The 23,611-nt window shown below is 54.1% G+C and overlaps 11 protein-coding genes across 11 annotated transcripts; 5 read left to right on the top strand and 6 right to left on the bottom strand.

The window, feature by feature from the left end:
• Window positions 1-187: 187 nt before the first annotated feature.
• On the bottom strand, window positions 188-2,601 carry BAUCODRAFT_95153 (uncharacterized protein). Its single transcript, XM_007681406.1, has 2 exons — window positions 2,027-2,601; window positions 188-1,976 (listed from the first exon to the last, which is right to left on the bottom strand). Exons 1-2 carry the CDS (start codon window positions 2,380-2,382, stop codon window positions 359-361), a joined length of 1,974 nt encoding a protein of 657 aa, XP_007679596.1. The 5' UTR covers window positions 2,383-2,601; the 3' UTR covers window positions 188-358.
• A 318-nt stretch (window positions 2,602-2,919) lies between these two features.
• Window positions 2,920-3,519, top strand: BAUCODRAFT_37119 (uncharacterized protein). The gene has a single exon (XM_007681054.1). It carries the CDS (start codon window positions 3,059-3,061, stop codon window positions 3,269-3,271), a length of 213 nt encoding a protein of 70 aa, XP_007679244.1. The 5' UTR covers window positions 2,920-3,058; the 3' UTR covers window positions 3,272-3,519.
• Window positions 3,520-4,321: 802 nt separating this feature from the next.
• BAUCODRAFT_240519 (uncharacterized protein) lies at window positions 4,322-5,598 on the bottom strand. The gene is made up of 2 exons (XM_007681405.1): window positions 5,074-5,598; window positions 4,322-5,023 (listed from the first exon to the last, which is right to left on the bottom strand). The coding sequence occupies exons 1-2, from the start codon at window positions 5,150-5,152 to the stop codon at window positions 4,431-4,433; spliced, it is 672 nt and encodes a 223-aa protein (XP_007679595.1). The 5' UTR covers window positions 5,153-5,598; the 3' UTR covers window positions 4,322-4,430.
• Window positions 5,599-6,035: 437 nt separating this feature from the next.
• On the bottom strand, window positions 6,036-6,716 carry BAUCODRAFT_240547 (uncharacterized protein). Its single transcript, XM_007681404.1, has one exon. It carries the CDS (start codon window positions 6,578-6,580, stop codon window positions 6,110-6,112), a length of 471 nt encoding a protein of 156 aa, XP_007679594.1. The 5' UTR covers window positions 6,581-6,716; the 3' UTR covers window positions 6,036-6,109.
• A 469-nt stretch (window positions 6,717-7,185) lies between these two features.
• Window positions 7,186-8,574, top strand: BAUCODRAFT_240487 (uncharacterized protein). Its single transcript, XM_007681403.1, has 4 exons — window positions 7,186-7,370; window positions 7,433-7,680; window positions 7,742-8,007; window positions 8,060-8,574. Exons 1-4 carry the CDS (start codon window positions 7,299-7,301, stop codon window positions 8,392-8,394), a joined length of 921 nt encoding a protein of 306 aa, XP_007679593.1. The 5' UTR covers window positions 7,186-7,298; the 3' UTR covers window positions 8,395-8,574.
• A 180-nt stretch (window positions 8,575-8,754) lies between these two features.
• Window positions 8,755-9,864, bottom strand: BAUCODRAFT_150771 (uncharacterized protein; the record flags this gene model as incomplete). Its single annotated transcript, XM_007681402.1, has 1 exon — window positions 8,755-9,864. The coding sequence occupies one exon, from the start codon at window positions 9,862-9,864 to the stop codon at window positions 8,755-8,757; it is 1,110 nt and encodes a 369-aa protein (XP_007679592.1).
• Window positions 9,865-10,184: 320 nt separating this feature from the next.
• Window positions 10,185-13,346, top strand: BAUCODRAFT_240489 (uncharacterized protein). The gene has a single exon (XM_007681401.1). The coding sequence runs from the start codon at window positions 10,505-10,507 to the stop codon at window positions 13,136-13,138; it is 2,634 nt and encodes an 877-aa protein (XP_007679591.1). The 5' UTR covers window positions 10,185-10,504; the 3' UTR covers window positions 13,139-13,346.
• A 208-nt stretch (window positions 13,347-13,554) lies between these two features.
• On the top strand, window positions 13,555-15,596 carry BAUCODRAFT_125296 (uncharacterized protein; the record flags this gene model as incomplete). Its single annotated transcript, XM_007681400.1, has 5 exons — window positions 13,555-13,603; window positions 13,634-14,501; window positions 14,571-14,797; window positions 14,849-15,330; window positions 15,576-15,596. 5 exons carry the CDS (start codon window positions 13,555-13,557, stop codon window positions 15,594-15,596), a joined length of 1,647 nt encoding a protein of 548 aa, XP_007679590.1.
• Window positions 15,572-16,626, bottom strand: BAUCODRAFT_240492 (uncharacterized protein). Its single transcript, XM_007681399.1, has one exon. The coding sequence runs from the start codon at window positions 16,463-16,465 to the stop codon at window positions 15,806-15,808; it is 660 nt and encodes a 219-aa protein (XP_007679589.1). The 5' UTR covers window positions 16,466-16,626; the 3' UTR covers window positions 15,572-15,805.
• A 70-nt stretch (window positions 16,627-16,696) lies between these two features.
• BAUCODRAFT_37114 (uncharacterized protein) lies at window positions 16,697-21,145 on the top strand. Its single transcript, XM_007681053.1, has 3 exons — window positions 16,697-20,070; window positions 20,132-20,464; window positions 20,791-21,145. The coding sequence occupies exons 1-3, from the start codon at window positions 16,961-16,963 to the stop codon at window positions 20,885-20,887; spliced, it is 3,540 nt and encodes a 1,179-aa protein (XP_007679243.1). The 5' UTR covers window positions 16,697-16,960; the 3' UTR covers window positions 20,888-21,145.
• A 411-nt stretch (window positions 21,146-21,556) lies between these two features.
• Window positions 21,557-23,480, bottom strand: BAUCODRAFT_240427 (uncharacterized protein). The gene is made up of 2 exons (XM_007681398.1): window positions 22,014-23,480; window positions 21,557-21,944 (listed from the first exon to the last, which is right to left on the bottom strand). The coding sequence occupies exons 1-2, from the start codon at window positions 23,350-23,352 to the stop codon at window positions 21,598-21,600; spliced, it is 1,686 nt and encodes a 561-aa protein (XP_007679588.1). The 5' UTR covers window positions 23,353-23,480; the 3' UTR covers window positions 21,557-21,597.
• Window positions 23,481-23,611: the final 131 nt, after the last annotated feature.

Below are 23,611 nucleotides of genomic sequence, written 5' to 3'. Positions count from 1 at the left end.
TAATATTACTGCGCGATGTAATACTCGTCGTAACTTTGCGGGTTGTGAAAGACCCCACAGATAGGCGGTGTTTTTGCAAAGCATTGTAGCGTCAAGTAACCTATGTCATTAAAACACGATGTGGGCCTTAACGCGGCAGTACAATCAACAGTCTAGCATGAACTGTAAGAAGTGGAAAGTAAGATGTGATCCTTTCGCTATCCATCATTACACAATCTATTCAACATCCTGTTAGATACAGCAAGCAAAAGACGCTGCCGTACCCTCGTAAAGCTTCTGTTATACAAGCTCAGTGCGCAATATCACGGCGAACACGTTTCGGTTATTCCGCACGATACCTCAATGTAACGAACAGCTTTTACATATCCTCGCGTAGCTTCTCGCCGTTGAAGCCATTGAGGCCAGCCTTCTGACCACGGGTACGTTCGAAGAAAGTGCTAACCTCCGAGCTCCAGTCGTCGTCCTCCTCCGGCTCGTTGGCATCCTTCTCCATTGCGCGCCGGGCCATAGCGGACTCCCAATCGGCACGCATCTCCTCAACGCGCTGCTTGTAGTCCTCTTCGGCGTTGTAGTGCTTGCCGACACCACGGAGGCGCTCCCAGAGGGACAGATGCTTTGGGTGAATGGCAATGCCGTGGTAGTCGTGCTCGCGGCCCGCTTTGATAAATGCCCAGCGACGTTCCTGTTCCTTGAGATCAAGGCCGGTGGTATCCGGTAGGAAAAGGTAAGTGAGGATAGCGCCGCCAAGACCGAACCAAGGTACGACCAGGAAACGCTCCTCAGTGCCGATGTAGTTGTACAGAACGGCCGCCGTCAGAGCACCGAGTTTACCGCACGCAGCAGAGAAGCCGTGAGCCGTTGCACGGACTGGCGTGGGGAAAACCTCCGCGGCGACAAGGAAGGAGACAGAATTCGGGCCAAACTGGTTGAAGAACGAGGACAGGAAGTACATAGCCATGAAACGGTGAATGCCGGCACCTTCTGAGAAGTATTCGAAACCACCAAAACGAGGGATGACGAAGCAGATGAAGCAGCCGATAAAGCCAATGATCTGCATCCACTTGCGGCCGTACAGCTTGTTGTCAATAAGGAATGATGCCAGGTAGTAGCCGACGAGTTCAACGCCAACGTTTACCAGGTTCCAGAGCCAGTTGACCATGACGGACTTTGTGCCTGGGTTGAGAGCGGCGATGAATTCACCCTGGAACAGCTTGTTGCCGTAAAAGAAGACGTCGTTTGCGTACCAGCCACCGGCAGTAGCAATAAGGCGGCCACCGAAGTAGCTGAACGTCATCTTCAGAGACTGTACGTCGTAGCCTGTGACATGCTGCTTCTTCTTCGCAAGCTGGAGTTGCTTGGATGCCGACCGCATCTTATAGATACGATAGTAAACGAGCCACAAGGTGCCAACTGCCGGAATGGCGAAGGACACACGGTATGTCCACTGAGTAACGACGCGGCCGTATGGCGGTCGGCCATTGCCACGGTGGAAGATGAGAAGCAGGAGAATCAGGATGGCTTGGTTGAGGAACTGGCCCCAGCCCTGCATCAAGAAGGCGGAGGTGACCTTGCGGCCACGGTGCAGACGGTCATCGCGGGTGGAGATCTTGCCTGAGCCAACAGCGTTCTCCATACCAGCAGTGGCCGTCATCGGGTATTCACCACCGACACCGATACCGTAGAAGAATAGCGACCAGACATAGCAGATGACCCAGCCATTGAGCGTAGTTCCCCACGCAGCTGTAAGCATAACAAGACCGATGAACATGATAGCGGCATCCTGGATCAGACCCCAGCGGCGACCAAGCCAGTCACCGATGATACCAACCAGAATCTGACCGACAATGATACCGCAGATTTCAAGGTAATCGATGGCCTGAGTCCAAGTCTTGTTGCAAACTGTGTAGTGAGTCCAGCAGCCAGGGAAAGATGCCTGAAGGAGTGGCTTGACGTTGCCGATAGAGAAGAGCACGTAACTGAGCGCTGTCAGGCACAAACAACCTCATGATTGAGTGGACAAGCTCACCCTTCGAGAAGCAAACCAGCACCTGGAATGACCATGTTGCGAATGTAAAAGCTCACCGGGCTGAGAGGATCAGACGCAATCATGCGGCCAATTGTGCGAAGCTCCTTCGCAGCCTCTGCATTGTTGATCTTGTTGACGAAACCAATACGCTTCATGATGGGCATATCAGCCCAGTAGACGCCGTTCTCATCGTAATTGTCGTCTGGGAGGAGGAGAGTGCGGAAGACCGAGCTCTCGTTGGCGCTCATGTCGCCGCCCATGTGGTTGGCAATATTGTCAGTCGCGACATGCTGGCCGTTCATGTTGGGGCCATGAGGCGCCGCAAGACCGTAGTCTCGCATCGACTGGTCAGCCATACTGCGAGAGTAAATGTGAGGTGTTCGTCTCAAAGGTGACGATTAACGTTCGACAGAAAGTCAAAGACGAGAGCACAAGCCTTAAAGACATACTTGGACCTGATGGCGTTCGCCATGCTGCTACAATGGACCTAAGCACATCGATGGTGCCGCTAAGAAAATTTATGGCAGCCGATCAGAGCAATTGTGCCGTACGTGAAGAGCACGTTGCGTGGGATTCAAGTTTGAGTGGCCGCGACAGAGCAATGCAACGAATCGATCGCCCAAATGCACGCGAGAGTCATCCCGAGCTTGCCGTTCCGGCAGTCCTCGTGGCTGAATGGCTTGGCTTTGATAGGCGAAGCTTGTCCACTACAGCTTACTCGCGGACCATCGTGATGGGTCTCTGACCTAAGGTATACATATGCGCTGACCACTCCCAGAAGGAATTCGCCGGAGTAAGCCAGTGGCAAAGAGGAACAGAGTGGAGGTTGCACGGCTTGTGCAATGGAGAGCTGCGTCACTTGAGCTACGCTTCAATCAAACGAAACAGTTGCGGGTGCGAGAACGTGCTTGATTTCTTAAGGATGCGTTTGCATCTGATACTGAGTAGCTCCTGCGATTGAGGCCACCCGGCGCCTTCATCGATTCACATTGTTGTAGGATTTAATTTAGGCACCGCATATAACTCACTCGAATGCCGCTGTCTCTTGGTATGACGCTGAAGCCAAGCTTCTGCAAGCCACAACGGCAGAGCTTCAACATTGAATGTGTGGAGCATGAGGTATCGCAGATGTCGCTAGTATCACATACTGGACTTCGCTGGTTCTCCGTGTACTGCCCAGAAGCAACACTTTTTTGCGGGTTTGATGAGCTGCTTGATGGCGAAATGGGTCCCGATAGCACGTAGGGAAGGGTAGTCTTTGATCACACGTGCTTCGTCTAACTCGGCTTACGGCCTGCGTTCCGCTCATATCCTTGCGAAACGAACCCGATATCCGGCAAGAGTGGAGGCGCGACGATGCTCTCACCCAACCATCTTTCGCTTGATGACGAGGCTTTGCAGCCGAGCTTCGCGATTGCTAGGCAAATAGCGAGATAACAGCAATTCGCCGTGGTAAGGCTGATATTGAGTGAGATCTCATCAGTCATGGACAACCTCAACTGTTCGAAAGTGGAAGGCTCGAAGACGCCTCATAAGCTATTTAGTATTGTGGATGGCAATGCCGGCCCGGAAAGCCATCTCTCAGCCACTTTAGTTAAGCATTTAACCGTTACCGCCTAGCAAAGCTTCACATAGGCGCCATCGCCACGTTTCTCAAAACCAGCTTCTTAGCACCTATCTACTCTCCCATTGATAGAGACTGACCTTTCCCGGCTGTACACAAGCTGCCGCCACTGTGAAGCCTTGGTTTGCGTGGCTCGACGTGTTGAAGTGACAACACCAACGGTGCAATGGCATGTTCATCAGACATTGATGTGGTGGGCCCACCCTCCTAGAGCTGTCGACTTCATGTTGTGTTGCGACTTCTCTTGGAAGTTGTTACTATGCACCGTGCTTGGCATGATTGCGGTCTTTAGATGGGTGCCTGCCGATCTATTCGTTCGGAGCCTGTAAATGCATTCGCGGGATCCCTACTTTAAGTACTCCCAGCTATGGTCGGGGTCGCAGAGCCATCGGCACACGTACAGTTCTAGAGGAGTCACTCATTTCCAATGGCAGTTGCAATCGAACGTTGTGCTCTGCAGGGCAGCAAAAGTGTGTTACCAACCCTAGCGGCATTCCAAATGTGTGGTGGGATTCCGATGGCGTAACACGCGTCGAGCACGGGAGCAGAAGGTATTGGTGCATTCACAAGGTAAGAGAGGCATACAGGCTCGGCATGGTACGGGAGGGCGCCACGTGGCGCACCTGTAAGACATGATATATGCACGTCGTGATATATGAGCGCTCCGTTATGTGATCACATATACTCAAGTCTGTCTTTTATTCTGCGCATAGCTCTTGACCACCGACGCGCGAACACGTTGTAGTACCAAACCGTTTGATGTTATAGCAGATCGCCAGCTTAAGCCAGCAGCGCAAGGACTAAGACAGCAAGAGTGACACCAGTCTGCACGCCAAAAGTACCGGCAGCGTTTGTCGGTCGCGCAGAGGTTGTAACCGTGGGTGAGCTAATTATTGGTGCCACGGAGGCGCTCACCGCAGGAATGACTGGCGAACTGGCAGCGGTGGACGGAGCAACGCTGCTTGTCGCAACGCTCTTGGAAGAGTTAGGGACCGTCTGGCTTGTGCTGACGATGTATGTACCGTTCGCGGGCCGCGAGACGATAACGGCGAAGGTCGTGGAGCTTGGAGCGATCGGCGAAGGGCTGGCGCTGCTGACTGCGACTGCCACTGCCCCTACGCTGTTCGAGGTAGCTGCTGAGATTGATATAGAGTTGTGAGAAGACTGCACGGAAGAGGAAGACCTGGCGCTTGGGGCAGGGACTGAGGTCACTGGTGACGCAGAGGTTGTATAAGTGGAAGAGTCATTGGTCAAAGCAGAACTGAAGACAGGCGCTGCCACGGATATCGCTGTTGTTGACAACCGTGAAGTACTGGCGACTGCAGCTGTGGTGCCCGTCGAAGGAGCTGGCGGTATTGAGGCCTGAATTTGGCCTGGGATACGGGTCAGTGCGTATTGACTTGGCATTGTGTGCTACGCCTACCGTCGGAGATCTGTCCAACAGGGTGTTGCGCAAATGTGAGCACTGCAAAGGCGGCGATAGCGAGAAAGTGGGTGCGCATGTTCGCGGCGTTAATCGTGATCGTGCACGAGTGATCAAGGTTGGAACTCTTGAAGTTAAGGGGCAGGAAGCTCGCCACGCAAGGTGCTAAAACCGTGGACAGTGTATGCAGGTGCGCGCCGCGCCAAGCTGAGGTGGTAAGGATTGGAATGCGGAGAATGAGACTCGAGCCATGACTGTGAAAAGACTTGTATCCGCATGTCCGGCCAGACTCTAACGACTTGTTGATGTTCTGTTCGTATCGTACTGAGCTCCGTGAGCCCTCCCGTTTCAATAGATTGCGCGAAAATGCCAGGTATCTGGTCAAGTTCGTGACCCCTGCCAAGGTTAACGAATGTTTGGAACTGTCTGCATCGCTCGAAGTAGACGACCTCTAACCTGCAACCTGCTAGACCTCAGAGGTGATGGTGCCGATCATTTGCGAAGTGGCCTAAAACAGTGCAGTCGTCGAAGACGAGATACCAAACCGCCCAAGCCTTGCCGACCTTCTGACGAAGAACAGAGGCTTACCGTTATGTGCGAGCCGGGTTGCAAAGCATAGGGCATCCATTCCGAGTTGCACATCTGGCTATCCTGGGCGACTTGTCGTCACAGTGAGCGACATCCGTGTATTCAACACAATCTCGCGCACACCCATTTGTCAATTCTTATGAATCCAAGCCTCAATTACGATAGACATGATGGGATGAGGCGGAATGAGAAGATAGCGCTGCGGCTTTCTGCAATAGCGTAACACTGAGGCAGAACAACTTACCAACGAACCGCACCTCTGGCGAGCAGGCTGCGGCCTGGGGCGTTGAGATTGATCCATACTGGCGGATATCCGCCTATGGAGAGCTCTCTCTAGCCTCATAGGCATGCGACAGCTATAGTACATCCTGTTATATGGGCAAGGGATTAGCTTTGCTGCGCGACCACATAGGAACACTAGAGCGAGCCGCACCTGGTTCCACGATATCTAGCCTCCAATGCCCAGTTGACTCGCCAATTCATTGGTCGCAGCCGCGTCGATGAATTCAATCGCCGCAGTGACTTTGTCGCCCGTCTCATCCATTGTGACCTTGTACACTATGTCGTTTACTACCGGCTCATCATGACCCTTCGCAAACATATTGAAGCTCCCTCGGACCATGGCACAGTGTTTCCTCACATCGACGATAACATCGGTAATGTCGATCTTCCAGGTTCGCAGCTTTGCCGACATCTTGGCTTGGTGGTCGAGGAATGCCTGCGCGTCGACACTGCCTTGTAGACCTGGCTTGTGCGCAATGAAGAACCTATGGCCCCATGATTGTGAAAAGTTGGGGGCGCATAGCGAAAGAAACCGTTCAGGATCTGGTTTGTTGGTGCCGGCCTCTTTTGGCGACGTTGCGAGTACGAAGCTTGTAGCTGTATCAGCAAACTTGTCGTACAGCTTAACGTCTGTCATCGTTGTAGCCTGCAGCTTGATATAGTGAGGTTAGGTGAAAGAGAGCGACGCCCTGAGCTTGGAGCAAAAACATCTGGACACAGCCCTTACTCCGTGGGGTCAGCTACGCAATGAGCGGCGCACGGTAGGGGTTGAAACCCGCCCTGCAACACGCGTACACTCCCTTTGCTGCGGTCGGACGCCATAACGTCCGACTGGCGCAAGGCAAACTCTCCTGACTTGTCCGATCTGGGTGTGTAACGCACTCTGGCGCAACCCTGAGACCGATGTTATCAGGCGGGACCAAAGCACTTGCTCAGATTTGCGTCACGTTCATCAACCGGTGAACATCGGAAACGTTCGAGGACCTCAATTATCCGTGAAGCGTACGAAGTTGTTAGCGAAGAACTCACTGCGAAAGAAGACGTGGGAGAAGAGGGACATTTGCACGACACGATGGAATCTTTTGCTTTCCCCTCCTCTTCTTGAGGCGGTTGCCGAATGGGTTCCATGCTGAACTATACATGGCAGTATGCGCGCTACCGCAAGTGCGTGCGGTACCTGCAGCCTTATCTTCTATCGATCTCCGAGGAGGATGCTCGAGCCAATGACCGGAGTCCTTAGGAGAAAGCAATGGCTAAGCATCGCTCGCAGAGCCGCAGGTCGTGTGTCTTGACAGCCATGGCGCTCCTTCTGCAAACCATAAGTGTGGTGTGTGTGGAAAATACGACTGCGTACGATGGCAGCGGTGAACGGGCACCAAGAGTCTGAGTCGGAGCACTTCTCACCGTACAGAACCGACGGGAAGCTGGTGGGTTGCACTCGCCTGCCTGCACTCGCCGTAACCACAGAAGTCTAACGATGACTTCTTAGTATGGCTTCGTCTGCGTAGTCACGGGCGCGACACAGCCTGTAGGCAAAGCCATTGTAAAAGAGCTCGCAGCCCACGGTGCAGCATGCATCTATGCCTGCTCCTCCTCGCCAAGCGATGACTATGCGGGCCTGGCAGACCAAGTCAACAAGGAGTACCCGAGCACGAAAGTCATAGGGTATCCATTCAAGCTTGCCAACGAAGAGGATACTCTGGCTTTGATAGACGATGTGCTCAACGCGTGGGGACGGTACGTCGTCAAGACAAGCGTGAAAGAGCTTGCGAGTATCCTCTGATTGTTGGGCATATAGCCTGGACGTCTATGTCACCTCTTCCGGTCTCTTGGGTCCGCCGTCAATAACCGAGACCACTCCGGCGGACTTGTACAAGCTCTTCGAAGCCAATAGCATGGCACCGTTCTTCGCGCTCAAGTACGCCCCAGCTGCGATGGGCAAGACGACGCCGAAAGGCAACTATCCCAACGCCGCACCAAAGGACCAAGCATATGGTAGCATAATAGTTGTCAGCAGTGTGGCTAGTACATACGGTGGTTGCTGGGGACCCGGACTGACTATGAGTATGCGCTGCCTTGACTGTTTGTCGGGTGAAGGGCGGCTGACTCGCATTAGGTTCGCATGCGGCTCTCGGCGTCGTCAAAGCGGGCGTTGCCACACTCAAAGGCACCGGAGTGCGCATAAACTGTATATCCCCTGGGCAGATTGATATTGGTGTAGATCTCAAAGGCTTCGACATGCGCGGCCTGAGCGCGCAATTCCCACCCAGCAGTTTACAATCGAAGAAAGTGCAGCATGAGATTGTCGGCCTGGAGCGAGCCGGTCTGCCGATGGAGGTGGCGAGGGTGGCAGGCTTCTTAGCAAGTGGCTTCAGCTCGTATATCACTGGACATAATATGGTGGTAGACGGTGGGGCGAGCGTAATGAATCCGCTGACAGTGCCTATATAGACGACTCGCAGGCTTTGTACAGCGACACCAAGAAGACGCCATCATGTTGCGCGGACATTTTGCGCCCTTACACATCATCCGCTTTGTCGTGAAATAACGTCAAAAAAACCCACGCTGTAACGCCGTTGCATGCCTTGCTTGAACGCAGCCGAACGCGAGAATCATCTGTACGTAGGCATGCCAGGCAGTGAAAGACTAGAAGATCGTGCGTCAAGCATCAGGCCGTTGCGTCGTGGTCCACATGAGAGATGCACTTTGATGTCAACTCAGGTGCTTGGCGAGCGCTTTTCCGAACGGTGCAAGATCCTGCTCCACGTCCTGCATTCAAAGGACCTAAGGCGACGGTTGCTACTCGAAGCTTTACCTTAAGGCGGCCGGTACACTGGGCCGAAGTGAGCCGACTGTCTTGTTCGCATCACACCAGTGGACCATGTTCTTATGCTTGGTCGGTACTAACTTGCGGCCTGTACGTCGCACCTCAGGCGAAACCTCCACACTCGAAGTGTCTACGGGCGTGTTGCTGCCGTTGTCCTGCTGCCCGCCAGACAAAGCGCCGGACTTCGAGTCCGATAGCGCCTCCTCAATCTGCGGCGTGGTGGCAGACTCCGAAATGTGCTTTCTCCGTGCCTTTGCCGGCTTGTCGGGTGACGTCGTGGACTTCCGCTGACGCTTCTCCGTAGGTCGCTTTTCCGTCTGTTCTATAGACTGCTCCACGGTGTTACGACGCTCTGGGTCAGACTCTTCGGTACTAGGCGTGTCTTGTTGCCGCAAGGCTGGCTTGGGAAGCAGAGACAAACCTGACAGTGTACTTCTGTTGCTTTCCAGTACCTGTTTGAGCTCAAGCGCCACCTTCGCATCCAGTAGGTCGCCTCGCCTCAGACGCTGTGTAAGAGCAAGAGCCAGATCACGAGTAGACATCACGTCCGCCTTGGCAATTTCCACTGGGCTTTCGACGGCCAGCAGCCGAGCAGAGAGCTCGCGGAGAATGGAGTCGTAATCTTTGAGCAGCTTTGACGGTGGCGAATTTGACTTTGGAGGACTAGCCGTTCGCAGGGTTTCCTGTAGCTTGAGAAGCTGCGCATTCGCACCGAGAAGCTCCTGCTGGTAGACTTCGTAAGGCTTCATGCGCTGCTCCATAAGTGCCAGCCTGGCCTCGACATCGGTCTTGAAAGCACTAAATCCAGCACTCTCGAGCGTCTCGATTCGGGCATCGAGATCCTCATACTCCCGCCCAAACTCCTTGAGGTCATCGTCTACAACCTGAGCTGCGTTAGAGTGTCTCTGATGGGCCTCCTGCGAAGTTGATGAACGCTTGGATTCCAGTGCTGCCAGGCGATGTTCAAGTGATGCAATGGCACCAGCAGTCTTACTGTTGTAGCTTGGGGGCGGCAATTTCGCAGGGATGTGCGATGGGCGGCGGTCTTTAGCATGTCTGGTCGAAGCTTGTGGTCCGTCTTGTGCCGAATCCATTATTGCAGGGTGCAGCTGTATCTGTTTACGCGAGGTCGGTATGATGCCAGATGGATGCGGTACGATCGACGAGTCTGAACAAAGGAAGGACTATTTGGTGAGTGAGTGGATAGCAATGTCCGTTACGGTGCCTGCTCGTAAGTTGCACAATAGCCCCAGACGACAACAACAGCACACTGCCCGGAGTCATGCAGGCGTGCGGCGTCAAACAAGCAGCGTTTGCGTGAGGTTGCCGCTGGCGCCAATTTGTGCACAGACCTGCATTGCAAGTTCACTCTTTCCCTTTCGAGCGGGACGACGCTATGATTGCTCCCTAGCCAATGGCCTGTATGTGGTGCTTTCGTTCTCCCACTGACCGTCGCCATTGTGTCGCCATCGATCAGGTCACTAGTAGTCACGAGGAGCAACAGCCGGATTCACAACCATATATGGTCATGTCATTCGGATATTGATGGGCATTTAAACGAGACTTAACCGATGAACGACACGTCGAATTCTGAGGCCTCAGGCAGAAACGGTATGCGACGTCGTGGAGCCATGGTAACATGATACGACATAGATAGCAATGACCGTCGATGCGCAAGGGCTGTAACTGCTCGAACGTCGACGCGCAATGTGCCCATGAGCTTGCCAGGCTGAAATGGCCGGTCGCGCAGCCGATACCGCTTCCATCTTTTCGCAGTCCTCAAGCCGGCCGACTACCTTCCAGTCTCGCGCAGGCCTTCAGACCTACACTCTTGACACCTTCTCCTCTAAAGACTTCATTGTTAAGGATTTCGTCGAGACGCTCTCTGAGTCCGCTGTTCCCATCAGACGCAGCACTCAGACAGGCGCAACCCAGCCTGCGTCGCACGCATTCGATCCTAAGCCATTAATTCGTACATTCGAGCACGCCTTATCCCGCCTAAAGGTTCTGTCAGAGGAGCTCGAGACACGGGAGAATGAGCTGGGCGGCTCGGTGCGGAGGGCTGAGGCACAGCACAACGCCAACATCAGATCGAGAGAGCAGGAACTAGAAAGAGCCGTTGAAGCATTCCACAAGCTCGAGAGAACGCTCGATGGAGACGCAGATATCGGCGGCAACGCCGCCATGCAGATAGGCGAACGGCTGGAAGAGTTGGATCGGCAACGACAGCGCGCGCAGGATGCGAAGTTCATCCTGCAATGCTGGCTTGAGGTCAGTGAGCGGGGCGATCTCTCAGCGCTGGATGACGTGAGGCGGATGGGTGGTGGTGAAGGCAAGGTGAGGTGTGCACATATCGCGCGACAGCTTCTGAAGATCTCGCAACGACTAGATCTAGTAGCCAACGGCACGCCCAAAACGAATGGGGTGCACTTTGCGAACGGTGTCAATGGTGATACGGACGGCACAGACTCGCCAAGCGGTAGTCTGCGCAACCGGACACGAGACGGGCAGCAGCCGCGTGAGCTCATTGAGAAGTTTCTTGAGATGCTCGAGAAGGACCTGCTCAGGTCTTTCGACGACTTCTACCGGAGACAGAACTTCGAAGGCATGCGTGAGTGCGCATTAGCATTGCGCGACTTCGGCGACGGCTCTTCAGTTATCTCGTTGTTCGTAAATCAGCATCAGTTCTTCATTGACCGGGCACAGCTTGTCACCGAGGACCTGGTGACAGATACAGACACCTTGGATCGCTTGGCTGACCCGGACACAGACCCCCCAGGCGTCGAGCCCAGCTTGCAGAGCCTGATTGATGAAGTTAAGATTGTCTGTCAGGAAGAGAGCTTCATCATCAAGCGCGCCTTCCCGTACTACGAAGAGGTGTTGGCGCGCTTCGTTCAACGCGTCTTCCAACAATCAATCCAACAACGGCTTGAGATGGTACTAAACAAAGCCGACTCTATCTCATCGTTAGCGTTTCTGCGGTCGCTGCAGGCCAGCAGATCGTACATTGCTTCTCTAGTGGAGGATCTCAAAGCGCATGGTCTAACCGAGCACCCAGATCCAGCGAGCAGCGCCACAGCTGCGGTGCTTGATCAACAGCTTGACGAACTCTTCATACCATACTTCACTGGCTCATCCTATATTGAGCGTGAGAAGCAAAACCTAAGCGAACTTTTCGAGGGCCTCCTATTCAAATACACGATCTACCATTCGCGAAGGCGGAAGATGCAGCCATCTACCTATCTTGGTCAGTTAGCTGCTCGAGGCAATGAGTACTTGAGCAATGCGCGCGAAGCGTACTTACAACGTCTCAACACGGCGGAATTGCCCGCAAGCCAGAAAGCGATGCTGCTGCGCATCGCGGGCTTAGGTGACAAGGAGCACCCTACTTCGTCTGATCAGCCAAAACAGCTCGATGTCACGGATGAGGATGGTCAGCTCAGCCTACCCTTCACGAAGCGCATGCTTAAGTGGCTGGCAGAAGGCGTAGGTCGTGGCTTGGAGTTGGCCGGTGGCGGCAATGAGACGCCAAGAGAGATTCGAGAGCTACTCCATCTACTGATCAGTCATGTTGGCGAGATATATCTAGAAACGGCGCTTGATGCGATCACCGAGACAGCAACCACTGTGGAGAGTTCTCGGTCAACAGAGCCCGACCTCAGTTTCATCGCCGATCTGCGACCGACCATCAGTGTGCTGCACCTTATGCTTACAACCATACAGTTGCTGCTGTTGCCATTGGCGTCAGGGAATCTAACAATCAGGCGTGACTTGGACAAACAAACCAACAACTTTGTGGAGCATATGGAAGGGAAGATTGATCTGATCTTGCAAAAGGTCATCGACAGCGCGCTAGCCTGGACGTCTCGGTTATTGTCTCAGCAGAAGAAGACTGACTTCAGGCCACGTGACGACACTAACTTGCAACTCGATCACCTGCAGACGCCGACCTGTCAAGCAATCTCAGCGTTCTTGTCTCGTCTGCACTCCCGTGCTGCGGCTGCATTATCAGGTCGAGTCCTCGAATCCTTCTGCTTGGAGCTGGCTGTCGGCCTCCGAGGGCTACTGCTCGTACATTTCAAGGCTTACCCAGTGTCTCTCACTGGCGCACTGGTTGTTTCGAAAGACATCACGAAGTACATCGAAATGCTGCGATCGTGGGAGCTTCCCAGCAGCTTCGATCCTAGTCTAGAGGTTCTGACTGAGGTGGCGAACCTCTTCGTCATCAGTCCTGAAGCGCTTAGAGATCGCTTGAGGAACTTTGGCGTAGGACTGCAGGGAGTGGATAAGGGAGACCTACGGCCGTATGTGCTAAGGAGGGAAGATAGCGGGACCGTTGGCGTCCAAGCAGCCTTGAACGCGATGTAAGATGGTTACATCGTGTATGAGTATCGAGCATCAGCATGCTGGTGAGCATGCGCCGTAACCGAAACGAATGTCGTGAATTGTTACTTGCCCGTACTTCGCATGTTGAGTTGCTACGCGTTGGCTGTAAGCTTCATGTGAGCGCAAGCGTCGCTGGAATCGAATCTTCCGCTCCTTATGTAGCGCACTATCGGCGTCGACGCCATGGACCTTTAGCTCTACGTAGACGTCATGCCAGTTGAGCCCGCCAATATTTGCAAGAACATATCGTGCTCCTGCCTACCGCTCCGATAATAGCGCGCGACCTTCCGGAAAGAGTTGGCAATGAGTCGATCGGCAGCGCGGCCAACCTTTGATGGAACATAGTGTTACTATTTCGCGTCTTACAGCAGACAAGGTTGGCATATCCCCACGCCTTCATGTCTCCTTTACTCCGGTTTCTCGGGCTCCTGCTGTTTGCCAGTGCTGGTGACGCTCTGTCGACCTCACTTGATGCAGGTAGGCAAACTATTGGCCAAGTACGACGGCAGATCGAAGCCCAGCGACATCAGCTGGCGAGGCGAGACGTCAATCCCGCCTTACTCTACCCTGCGCACAACTTCTCGACCCCAATCGACCACTTTCACAATGAGACGAAGTATGAACCGCACAGCAACGGCACCTATCCCATGCGCTACTGGTATGATGCATCCTACTACAAGCCCGGAGGCCCTGTGATTGTCCTGCAGTGCGGCGAGGGCGACGCGAGCGCACGCTTGCCGATTCTGCAGAAGGGTATACTGGCGCAGCTGATCCAGGCCACGAACGGTATCGGGGTGGTGATGGAGCACCGATACTACGGAACGAGCTTTCCCACTCCCGATCTGTCTACGGAGAGCTTGCGGTTCTTAACGACAGAGCAAGCTTTGGCGGACGCTGCTTACTTTGCCCGACACGTAGAGTTTGCCGGCCTCGAGAAGTATGGTGATTTGACGAGCAACACAACCGCTTACATTGGGTACGGTGGCTCCTACTCTGGAGCTTTCAACGCCTTCTTGCGCGTACAGTATCCCGATGTCTTCTGGGGCACGATCTCGTCCTCCGGAGTAACAAAAGCCATATATGACTACTGGCAGTACTTCGATGCTATTGCTCGCTACCAATCACCCCTCTGCGTCGCTACGCAGCAGACCCTGACGCACATTGTTGACAATATCCTCATCGGTGAGGACGGCAGTAATCATACCAACAGCGGCTTTGTGACGCAGCTAAAGTCCGCTTTCGGCTTGCCAAATGTGACGTACAACAACGACTTCGCCGACGTCTTGACTCGCGGTCTCGGCTTGCAGGCACTCAACTGGGATCCCTCGATCAGCAATCCGGAGTTGTAAGTCTGCTATCATTTTCCAACGCCTGGTGTGTGAGAGCAGAGACTGACGAGTCGCACTTTCTGCAGCTACAGTTACTGCGCGAACATAAGCAATACCTCCGTACTGTATCCCTCGACGAAAGCGATCAGTACGACGGTCTCTGACCTGATCTCGGAGGCTGGGTATACCGCCAACACCAGCCTCGTCAACCAAATGCTGAACTACGTCGGTTACATCAATCTCACCGCAGTGGCATCATGTGCCGCCAGTAACGAAACGCAAGATCAGTGCTTCGGTAACCACAACAGTACCTGTAAGTTCCCCTACATACTTCGCCGTACACCAAATTGACGCAATCCTACAGTCTATCAGCAGGACGACGTGACCCAGACTTGGCGCTCGTGGCCATATCAGTACTGTACCCAATGGGGTTATCTCCAGACCGGCAGTGGTGTACCTGCCAACGAGCTGCCGATGGTTTCGCGGACCATTGACCTCGAATACGAGAGCATCGTCTGCAGGGAGGCCTTCGGCATCCACAATCCGCCCAACACCAACGCAATCAACAAGTACGGTGGCTACAACATCTCCTACCCACGTCTCGCGATAGTAGACGGCGAATGGGATCCCTGGAGGCCAGCAACACCGCATGCGTTCGGCTATGGCGCGGTGGATAGACCTAGCACTGCGAGTCAGCCGTTCATGCTGATTGCAGGTGCGGTGCACCATTGGGATGAGAACGGGGTGTTTCCAAACCAGACGACGAGCACGCTGCCACCGTTGCCAGTGGCTGACACGCAGAGAATGGAGCTGATTTTTGTGAAGGAGTGGATGCACGAGTGGAAGGTGCATTGTCTTGCACAGGGCGGTGGATGTTCGTGATATTCGTACATATCGCTAGACTTGATTATCTGTTTGCTCTGTGCCTCCAGTCGGTGTCGATTGTCTTGCGGCGCGGCTTATTGCCCGAGCAGCGCAGCCCTTGCTGTCTCCGATTCGCGTCAAACACTCTGTGCAAGAACAGCAGCACTACTTAATCGGTGGCCAGGCTTGCCTTGCTGGGGTCTAGTGGGGTCTTCTCGTCGCAGTAGGCAACTTCCTTCTCCTCGTAGCATGGCAATAACGCATTAGTGTCGGAAGTGGCGTAAGCTGTCGTATCTGACGGTAGGAACTTATGCAATGCTCCAGCTACGACAGGGGCAAAACTGATGGTTTGAAGAGTCGTGGAGCTGAAGTTGAACGCGAAGCTCACGTCCAGCCACGCCAAAGCGGAGCCGAAAGCTGCCTCAATGATAATCCACCTGATGAATGTCGGCCCTTCCTAATATTCAAAGTCAGCAATGTTCCGGCTAAGCGATGTGCAAGATCCACGTACTATAGGGGACCAGACCATGGTCACTGCAAAGCAAAGCAAACTCCATAGCATTGCGAGCTGTGTACTGTACAGGCGAGCCTGGGGTCGATACTCTGAGAGATCGGTGATGCCTCGCTTTCGCGCCCAACGTGAGAGAAGCCAATTCGTCGCGGCGATCTGCAACACAGGCGCCAGGACAAATGCGCCGGTGAAGGCCGCAAGGGTATAGATGCAGTAGGTTACAATCTCAACGATGGCGCTCACATCGAAGACCTGCGAGCCATCTTCGACCACTTCCTTGGCCGCGACGATGGCGATGTATGCATCGACACTGGCAATGGCAGGCACCTGCATCAAGAGGACCACAGCGTAGATCCAGTTGCGGCGGTCTCCATGCCTCATGCCGTATCGCACTGCTTGTGCGGTAGCCGCTTCCTTGCCGAGCTTGGACTCGAGTCGTCCGAGCACTTGACGCTGACGTCGACTAATAAGAAAGACGGATCCCAGGGTGAAGACTAGTATGGTTGCCGAGAAGACTCCGACGTACATGTCGAAGGCGGGCGTGTCGCGCGACAGCCATCCGGCTTGCCAGCCCGTGACTTCCAGTTCTCGGTTCCAGTCCACCATGATGACTGTGCTAGGATGTTACACTGAATGATATACGTTGGTGATGCGTGAGAGATTCAGTCGCGAGTTGACGAGGTGTGGTAGGAGTGGTGGAGGGAGGCGGCCCGTTTGCTGCGCCTACTCGGCCCCGCAGGAAGGCAAGCGTCGTCATTTGACGCACGTGACTAATACGATGTGGTGTCTTGACTTAAGACTTGTGAAGCGAGCGCCGGATAGTTCCGCACGCCTGCACTTCGGTTTAGTCCTTGCACTCGAACATCAGTATCTGCCTGTGACGGAGCCTTCTATTGCGTAGTGCATGACATTCTGTACTACCATCACATCAAAAAGTGGCGTCTACAGCCAGAATAGTCGTCTCTGTGCAATACATAGAGTCACGCTCCAAGGACAGACATGAGTGGCGGAGCTGGTTTCACTGAAGTCGTTACACGCCGGTGAATGCGGCATGCACCTCTTGGGAGGTGAGGTCAGCGCGTACAGACAAACAGCAACGAGATGCCGCACGCAGTCGATCCTGTCATGATGGAAGACGGCGATGAGACCGAGGCGGCGCAGCGGTACCTGAACGAGCAAGGTGGCTTGGAGGCAGGATTGCAGGATTTCTTCGACCGTCAGATCGATCAGAGCAACAAGCACGCAGACGCTCAAGACTTTGAAGATATCGGTAGTGACGATGACTTGCCAGACGAGGAGGATGCGAGCCACATGCCAGGCGATGACGAGGATGGCGGGCTTGACGGCTTCCTGGGTGACAATGCGAACGGCGCAACCTACAGTAACGGCCATCATACCTCCCATGAGCCACATGACGATGAGATTAATGAGCTTTTCGGTGACCGTGGCTCATCACCGGAGCAGTATCGGCAGCATGCTCTCCCTCAGCAACAGCCCCGACCGGGTGGGCTTGCTCTGCCTAGCAAGTCTGGCCTGGCTCTGCCTCAGATCCGGCAACAGCAGCAGTCATACTCGCGGCCACCACAGCCAACGTACTCGTCCATGAGCCCACCGTCGTTCGCCAGTGACACTTACTCTCCGGCCGCTTCGGACAGCATGCTTATAACCCAAGAGGAAGAGGAGGAGGACGACGCCGACATGGATGAAGAAACGAGAATGCAACGCATGCTGTTCTCGCAAAGTAAGCGGCGCCAGGCTGGACAAGCTGTTGCAGAGGAGCGCCAAGACGTGAATCCTGAGGAGTTTTGGGAGTTCTTCCCACGGTATGAGGCAGATTTTGCGCCTCGCTTTCTCGATCTGTTCCCACAGCGGCCAGTGCAGTATCGTGGGAAGGTTCCAGCAAAGCCGCCAAGGCCGGTTCAGCCTACAAAGTTGTCGCTTGATGTCCTGCCAGACCAAGAGAAGAGCTTCAAGAGCTTGGCGGGTGCAAACCGCGCTGGTCAAGATCCAGGACTCGCTACAAACCTGGTGACTGTTCACAGTGGCTTAACTGAGGATGAAGGGAGCGACGACGACATGGCCTTCAGCGACGTGGATGAGAAGGCAGTAGTTGGTGGCAAAAGTTTAGCTGACCTCGCAGTAATCTGTCAAAGCTGGGACACGCCAAGCATTGACTCTACGTCTTCTCTCGGAGATGGAGATAGTCTGCTAGACGGTGAATGGCAGGCTGAAGAGCACGCCCGCCCGACAAAGAAGCAGAAGATGGATGGTACCGCTTTCGACCTGTCAGTGCAAATCGACATCCCGCAAGCTGCATTCGAAGACCCAGAGCATGTAGCTGCAAAGCTTGCCAAGCGAGTCACGCTGGACCTGAATGATTCTAATTTGCTCATCGACGAACATGCTCCCCAACCAGCTCGCAGAATGAAGCGTGTACCGGGCGATCTGCACCAAGACCAGGCCTTGAGTCGTGATCTCGTCCGGCGCTACAACGTTAGCAACGATGAGGCCTACGATCTGCTTAAGGAGAACCACCAGCACAAAATCCGCAATACACTTGGCACCACTGCACTGGAGCACAGCCTGCCGGCGAAGAAATTACAGTTTCCGTTCTACAAAATCATCTTGGACGCGAAGGCGAAGCGCTCGTTTCATCGTCCTGCGCTCAGTCTCAAAGACTGGGAGATTCGACCGCAGCAAAAGGAGTTCCGTTTCGGCAAGCTCAAGAAAGTTAAGAACAAGGAGCGCAAGGGCCAGGAAATTAAGGACCTGTTCTCGACCGCCGACAGCTTGTCACTCAACGATAACTCCAAATTGCTACTTCTCGAGTACTCTGAAGAAGCTCCCATGATGATGTCTAATTTTGGCATGGGCAATCGGCTGGTCAACTATTACCGAAAGCGCAATGCCGACGATCAAGAGCGCCCAAAACGTGATATTGGCGAGACGCACGTCCTCCTTACCCAGGACAAGAGCCCATTTGCCAACTTCGGCCACGTGGACCAAGGTGAGACCGTCCCAACGTTGCAGAACGGTCTGTACAGAGCGCCAGTGTTTCAACACCAGACAAGGCCCACGGACTTCTTCATTGCGGTCAGCACTACTCACCAGTACGGCACGCGCATGTGGCTGCGAAACATGGAGAATTTGCATACTGTGGGTCAGCAGTTACCGATGGCTGAGGTCCCAACCGCGCACTCTAGGAAAGTGACAGAAGCCGCCAAAAAGAGGCTAAGGACTTTGGCCTACCGCGTGTACCTGAAGAGCCAAGATCCTACACGCCGTGATAAGACTTTGGACAACATCACGATCATGAAGCATTTGAAGGGGCATGATATGCCGCAGACCAGGAGTAAGATGCGCGAATTTATGACTTATCAGCGAAATGCGAATCGCGAGGGCGGCGTATGGGTTCCGCCTGCCGGTACGGCGGTGCCGGATCTCGAAACTCTGCGTGGCGAAATCAAGCCTGAGGAAGTCTGCTTGCTTGACTCGATGCAGGCCGGCGTACAGCGATTGAATGACCTTGGCATCAACCAGAAGGGGGAGACCGAGAAAGATGATGAAAAGGAGATCGATGAGAATGCCGACATTGAGAAGCATCTTGCACCGTGGCGTGCGACGAAGACATTCCTCCAAGCAACGCAAGGCAAGGCCATGCTTAAGCTGCATGGTGACGGTGATCCAACCGGTCGTGGCGAGGCGTTCAGCTTCGTGAAGATCAACATGAAAGGAGGCTTCCAACCGCTTGGTGAGAGCGTCGAAGACAAGCTTGACGCGAAGAGGCGCCGTGAGAACGGCGGGCATACCTACAACGTTGCCAAGCAGCAGAAGGCGTACGACGGCTACATTCGCATGATCTGGGAGAAGCAGAAGAACAGCTTGTCAAGTAACATCGAGATCTCGGACGTTGACATGGACGATGACCCGGAAGCGGAGGCGGAGAGTGCGCAAGCTTACGGTCGATCTGGCACGCCCCGTTCGTCTTTTCCCGGCACTCCCGCGTACGGCCGCCGAGGAGATGACGAGACTGGTACCCAGTTTAGCAGACAGAGTGCCGGTCGCGACGGCAAGAGCGTGCTGGTCATCAATCGGGTCGGTGCCAGGGATGCTTACGGCCAGGAGATGAGTGAGCCTGTCGAGATACGGAACTCGAGGGTCATCAAGGAGTACCTTAAGCGCAAAGCGGAGAAGAGGTTGGCAGCCATCGAGTCTGTGTTCCCAGAGGTACTTTTCTTATCGTTTGAGCAGTTGCTGACATTAATCTTGCAGTGTGAGCAAATATGAGTTTACTGGCGAAGACCGCGAGCTGGACAACCTCGTCGCCAAGCACATCGAGCAAGAACGCGACCGTGTCCAGCGCAACATCGACCGCCGCGAAGCCCGCGAAAACCTCAAGAAGCGCGTCACTGGTGGTGCTGCAGGCTCGCCGTCGGAGTCTGCTGCCGGTAGTCCCGGCCCGTCCGAGAACGAGTCTACCATTACTGGTGCCGTCGGCACCAGCGCGAACGGCACGCCACAGAAAGGCCGCCGTGGGCAGAAGGACGGTACAGCACGCAAGTGTGCCAACTGCGGACAAGTCGGTCATATCAAGACCAACAGAAAGTCAGTCGCCACTCTCATTTGTAGCGCTTGCGGGACGGTCGAGAGGATCGACTCGAAAGCGCCTGTTAAATCTGATGGCAATGGTGGGGGTCGCAGCGCCGTCAACCGTCGTGCTGCGAACTCTGCTGTGCCGAAGAATGTGAAGAAGTCGTTTGCGGAGCAGACGTACTCTGCGTTTCAGCTGTGAGACAGCGATTTTCTGGGCGCTTCAACACTGCCTCAGCCTGCCGGCTTCCCGGACAGGAAAGCCTCGAAGACCCTCCAATAGTTATCAATCTCCTCTTGCTCTTCTTTACAGGAACGACATGCTGACTTTGTGGTCCAAGGCTGTGTCCGATGCTCAACGGTACGATGAAGACGGAGGACGCGAATCCGAGTGGTGACAGCTCTTTTGGTGCGGTGCCTGCTCCGCTCACATTATAGGCCTTATGCTTTATCATCCTTCTGCATACGGTCACTTCTCCCAGTAACTTCCGATGGCAATTGACCTGCGGCTGAGTTGTCAAGGACCGCTACGATTGCGAGCTCATATTTTTTGATGAGCGTGGCGCACCTGGTCTCGCGGGCCATACGGTACTGTCGCTAAGTTCTGTAATTAAGGCTGTTGGTCGACGTAGCTTGGGAATGGAGAGCTGCGGCCAAAGCTCAGCTGGATATGAGACAGCAAACCCAACATCCATCATTTCAACTTCAGACTCACGAAGCTTCACACCGCTAAGCAAAACGATCTATGAACGACTATCCGGTAGTTCGATTTGCGCATTGTAGCGATTTAGCGCGTGCGCCAATATATCCTTGCGCCACCCGCACGCTCTCTTGGCATGTCAAGTGCGAGGAGAAGGCCCGCCGTCAGCTGCTCCAAGACACTCCCCACCGCGATGACACACATCTTACGTGGCCAAGAATGGACGTAGAAGTCTTGCAACAGGGCTTTCAAAACACCGAGCACTTGCTATCCTTGGTTAGGGCGTTGCAACATTGGCGCGTGGAGCCGGCCAGTTGTGGAAGCTTGATTGGTCGCTTCGACCTCACTGCCTTCAGCACCTTCTGAGTACCTTACAGACGTAACCCCCGCGTGTTGCTACCGCTGCAGTCCTCCCGCCGGAAAACAAACTTGAGCTGCCGTCGCCACTTCACATCACCGTAAACCCTTTGAAGTCTTGATCCAATACCTCAAAGATGGTCTTAGTATACAGCGGAATCCCTCCGGCGTAGTTGAGCGCCTCCCTTGGCTTCCCAGGTATATTGGTCCCCATGTACCAGCCCTCTGTTTTATCGCGCAAGCTTAGCTTATGCAATGAATTAATCGTCTCCTTCCACTCCATCTCGGCGTTTTGAGTTGGGTTAATCATCGTCTTGCCCTCCTCGCGCATCTTCTTCAGCACAGTCACGATCCATTCATCCTGCTTTTCCACAATAGTGGGCCCGTTGGCGTACGCTGTGGGAGATTGCGGGCCATACGTATAGAGGAAGTTCGGAACTACAGATGAAGGCAACGGAGATCAGCAGTATCCCACACGGCACAGACCTGACGTGTGACTATACGCACAGTTCGCGGTTGTCATCCCAAGGTACGTATAGGTACCCATCTCCCACTTATCCGCCAGTCTCTCACCGTTCAAGCCCACCAAGTCGAGGTCCTTCAAACCTCCTGTAACACTATCAAAGCCCGTTGCAAGAGCAACGACGTCTACCTCGTACAACGTGCCGTCTTCGGTCACAATGCCGTTCTCCACGAAATGAGTGATCGGGTTCTGTTTGGCATTGACCAAAGTGATATGCGGCTTGTCCATCTGCTCATAGTAATCTTGCTCCAGACTTGGCCGCTTGCCACCAAAAGCATGCGGCTGAATCTCCGGTGCGAGTATATCGCGCTTGACAGGGTCCTTCATCTGTGCACGCCTCTTCTTGGCCCAGAATTCGTAGACCTTGTCGTTTGCTTTTTGGTCTGTTAGCAGATCCGTGTAGCTGAAGAGAATCCGAAACCCGCCAAGTCTCCATGCCTCTTCGAAGACTGCCTCACGAACGTCAGGCGGGTCATCGAAAACACCCTTTGTGGGGTTGGCATAGAGGAATCCGGCAACGTTGTCGTAACGATCTGCATTGAGTCTTCCGTGCAAGCTCTCTAAATCCTTCTTTGCTTGTTCAGGATCAACCGGACCCTGATTCATTGGTATGCATATGTTAGGCGTCCGAACGAAGCAGGTGAGATGCTCAGCTTCCCTTGCCATCTCCTGAGCGATTTGTATGCCTGTCGCGCCGGTTCCAACAACCGCCGCCCTTTTGCCTTTCACATCCACGCCTCCGGTTGGCCAGAAGGAAGAATGACAGATATAGCCTTTGTATTCGTCGACACCAGGCCGATCCGGGAAGTAACGCTTCGCCGCAAAGCCGAGACAGGCAAGAAAGAAGCGCGCCGTGAAACGGGTGCCATTTCCGCACACAATATTCCACTTTCTAACCGATGGGTCAAACCCGGCGGCGACCACCGTATGCTCAAAAAGCACGTCTTTGCTAATGTCAAGTACGTTGTCGACATGTTGAAAGTAGCGTTTAAGCTCCTTCTCGCCGGGATATTGTTCACTCCAAGCCCATGTCTCGTAGACTTGAGGTATGCCATACGCATACACTGGATACTGACTATCTACTCTGGCCCCTGGGTAGCTATTCCAGTGCCAGATGCCGCCGAGGCCAGTACCTGCTTCAGCGATCTTGACGTTGAAGCCTTCCTGCCGCAGGCGATGCAGCAGATAGACACCTGCGAAGCCAGCACCCACTATCAGAGCGTCTAGCTCAAGGTGAACAACATCCGAGGACGCGGGGCCGTCGGCGCCACCTGTACCATCTTCACCGGTCGCTTGACGATGCTGACCAAGGCTGCGTTGCATGGTGTCGGTCGTCCCGGCAACCAAGATTAGATAATGAAAGAGCTGAAAGTTGGGAAAACACAAGAGCTCCCCTACCGTCTTTGAGTCTTACGGAACGGACGTAAGGCATACCAGATCCATAAATCTTGAGCTCCTTGCCCTTGTTCAGGCGTTGATCAGTCGTGCAGTCCTCGGCTCGTGGGAGGCGCCACAAAGCGGAGAAGCTCTGGAGACATTAAATTCAAGACGAGTCAGATGACCTGAGATTGTATGTATGCAT

Source organism: Baudoinia panamericana (genome assembly GCF_000338955.1).
Source record: "Baudoinia panamericana UAMH 10762 unplaced genomic scaffold BAUCOscaffold_11, whole genome shotgun sequence".
Classification (NCBI taxonomy): Eukaryota; Fungi; Ascomycota; class Dothideomycetes; order Mycosphaerellales; family Teratosphaeriaceae; genus Baudoinia; species Baudoinia panamericana.
Note: the sequence above shows the minus strand (reverse complement) of the source record. Positions and strands in the feature narration are given on the sequence as shown.

Bases quoted from the DNA above. Each gene is read 5' to 3' on its own strand.
- BAUCODRAFT_95153 (XM_007681406.1), bottom strand. From the start codon at position 2,382: ATGGCTGACCAGTCGATGCGAGACTACGGTCTTGCGGCGCCTCATGGC. The intron at 1,977-2,026 runs GTGAGCTTGTCC...GACAGCGCTCAG, and splicing joins GCTGGTTTGCTTCTCGAAGG to TTACGTGCTCTTCTCTATCG.
- BAUCODRAFT_37119 (XM_007681054.1), top strand. From the start codon at position 3,059: ATGCCGCTGTCTCTTGGTATGACGCTGAAGCCAAGCTTCTGCAAGCCA.
- BAUCODRAFT_240519 (XM_007681405.1), bottom strand. From the start codon at position 5,152: ATGCGCACCCACTTTCTCGCTATCGCCGCCTTTGCAGTGCTCACATTT. The intron at 5,024-5,073 runs GTAGGCGTAGCA...CCCGTATCCCAG, and splicing joins TGTTGGACAGATCTCCGACG to GCCAAATTCAGGCCTCAATA.
- BAUCODRAFT_240547 (XM_007681404.1), bottom strand. From the start codon at position 6,580: ATGACAGACGTTAAGCTGTACGACAAGTTTGCTGATACAGCTACAAGC.
- BAUCODRAFT_240487 (XM_007681403.1), top strand. From the start codon at position 7,299: ATGGCAGCGGTGAACGGGCACCAAGAGTCTGAGTCGGAGCACTTCTCA. The intron at 7,371-7,432 runs GTGGGTTGCACT...ATGACTTCTTAG, and splicing joins ACAGAACCGACGGGAAGCTG to TATGGCTTCGTCTGCGTAGT. The intron at 8,008-8,059 runs GTATGCGCTGCC...GACTCGCATTAG, and splicing joins GGGACCCGGACTGACTATGA to GTTCGCATGCGGCTCTCGGC.
- BAUCODRAFT_240489 (XM_007681401.1), top strand. From the start codon at position 10,505: ATGGCCGGTCGCGCAGCCGATACCGCTTCCATCTTTTCGCAGTCCTCA.
- BAUCODRAFT_240492 (XM_007681399.1), bottom strand. From the start codon at position 16,465: ATGGTGGACTGGAACCGAGAACTGGAAGTCACGGGCTGGCAAGCCGGA.
- BAUCODRAFT_37114 (XM_007681053.1), top strand. From the start codon at position 16,961: ATGCCGCACGCAGTCGATCCTGTCATGATGGAAGACGGCGATGAGACC. The intron at 20,071-20,131 runs GTCTGTGTTCCC...TTAATCTTGCAG, and splicing joins AAGAGGTTGGCAGCCATCGA to TGTGAGCAAATATGAGTTTA. The intron at 20,465-20,790 runs GTCAGTCGCCAC...TTGTGGTCCAAG, and splicing joins CATATCAAGACCAACAGAAA to GCTGTGTCCGATGCTCAACG.
- BAUCODRAFT_240427 (XM_007681398.1), bottom strand. From the start codon at position 23,352: ATGCAACGCAGCCTTGGTCAGCATCGTCAAGCGACCGGTGAAGATGGT. The intron at 21,945-22,013 runs GTGCGTATAGTC...CTTCATCTGTAG, and splicing joins TGGGATGACAACCGCGAACT to TTCCGAACTTCCTCTATACG.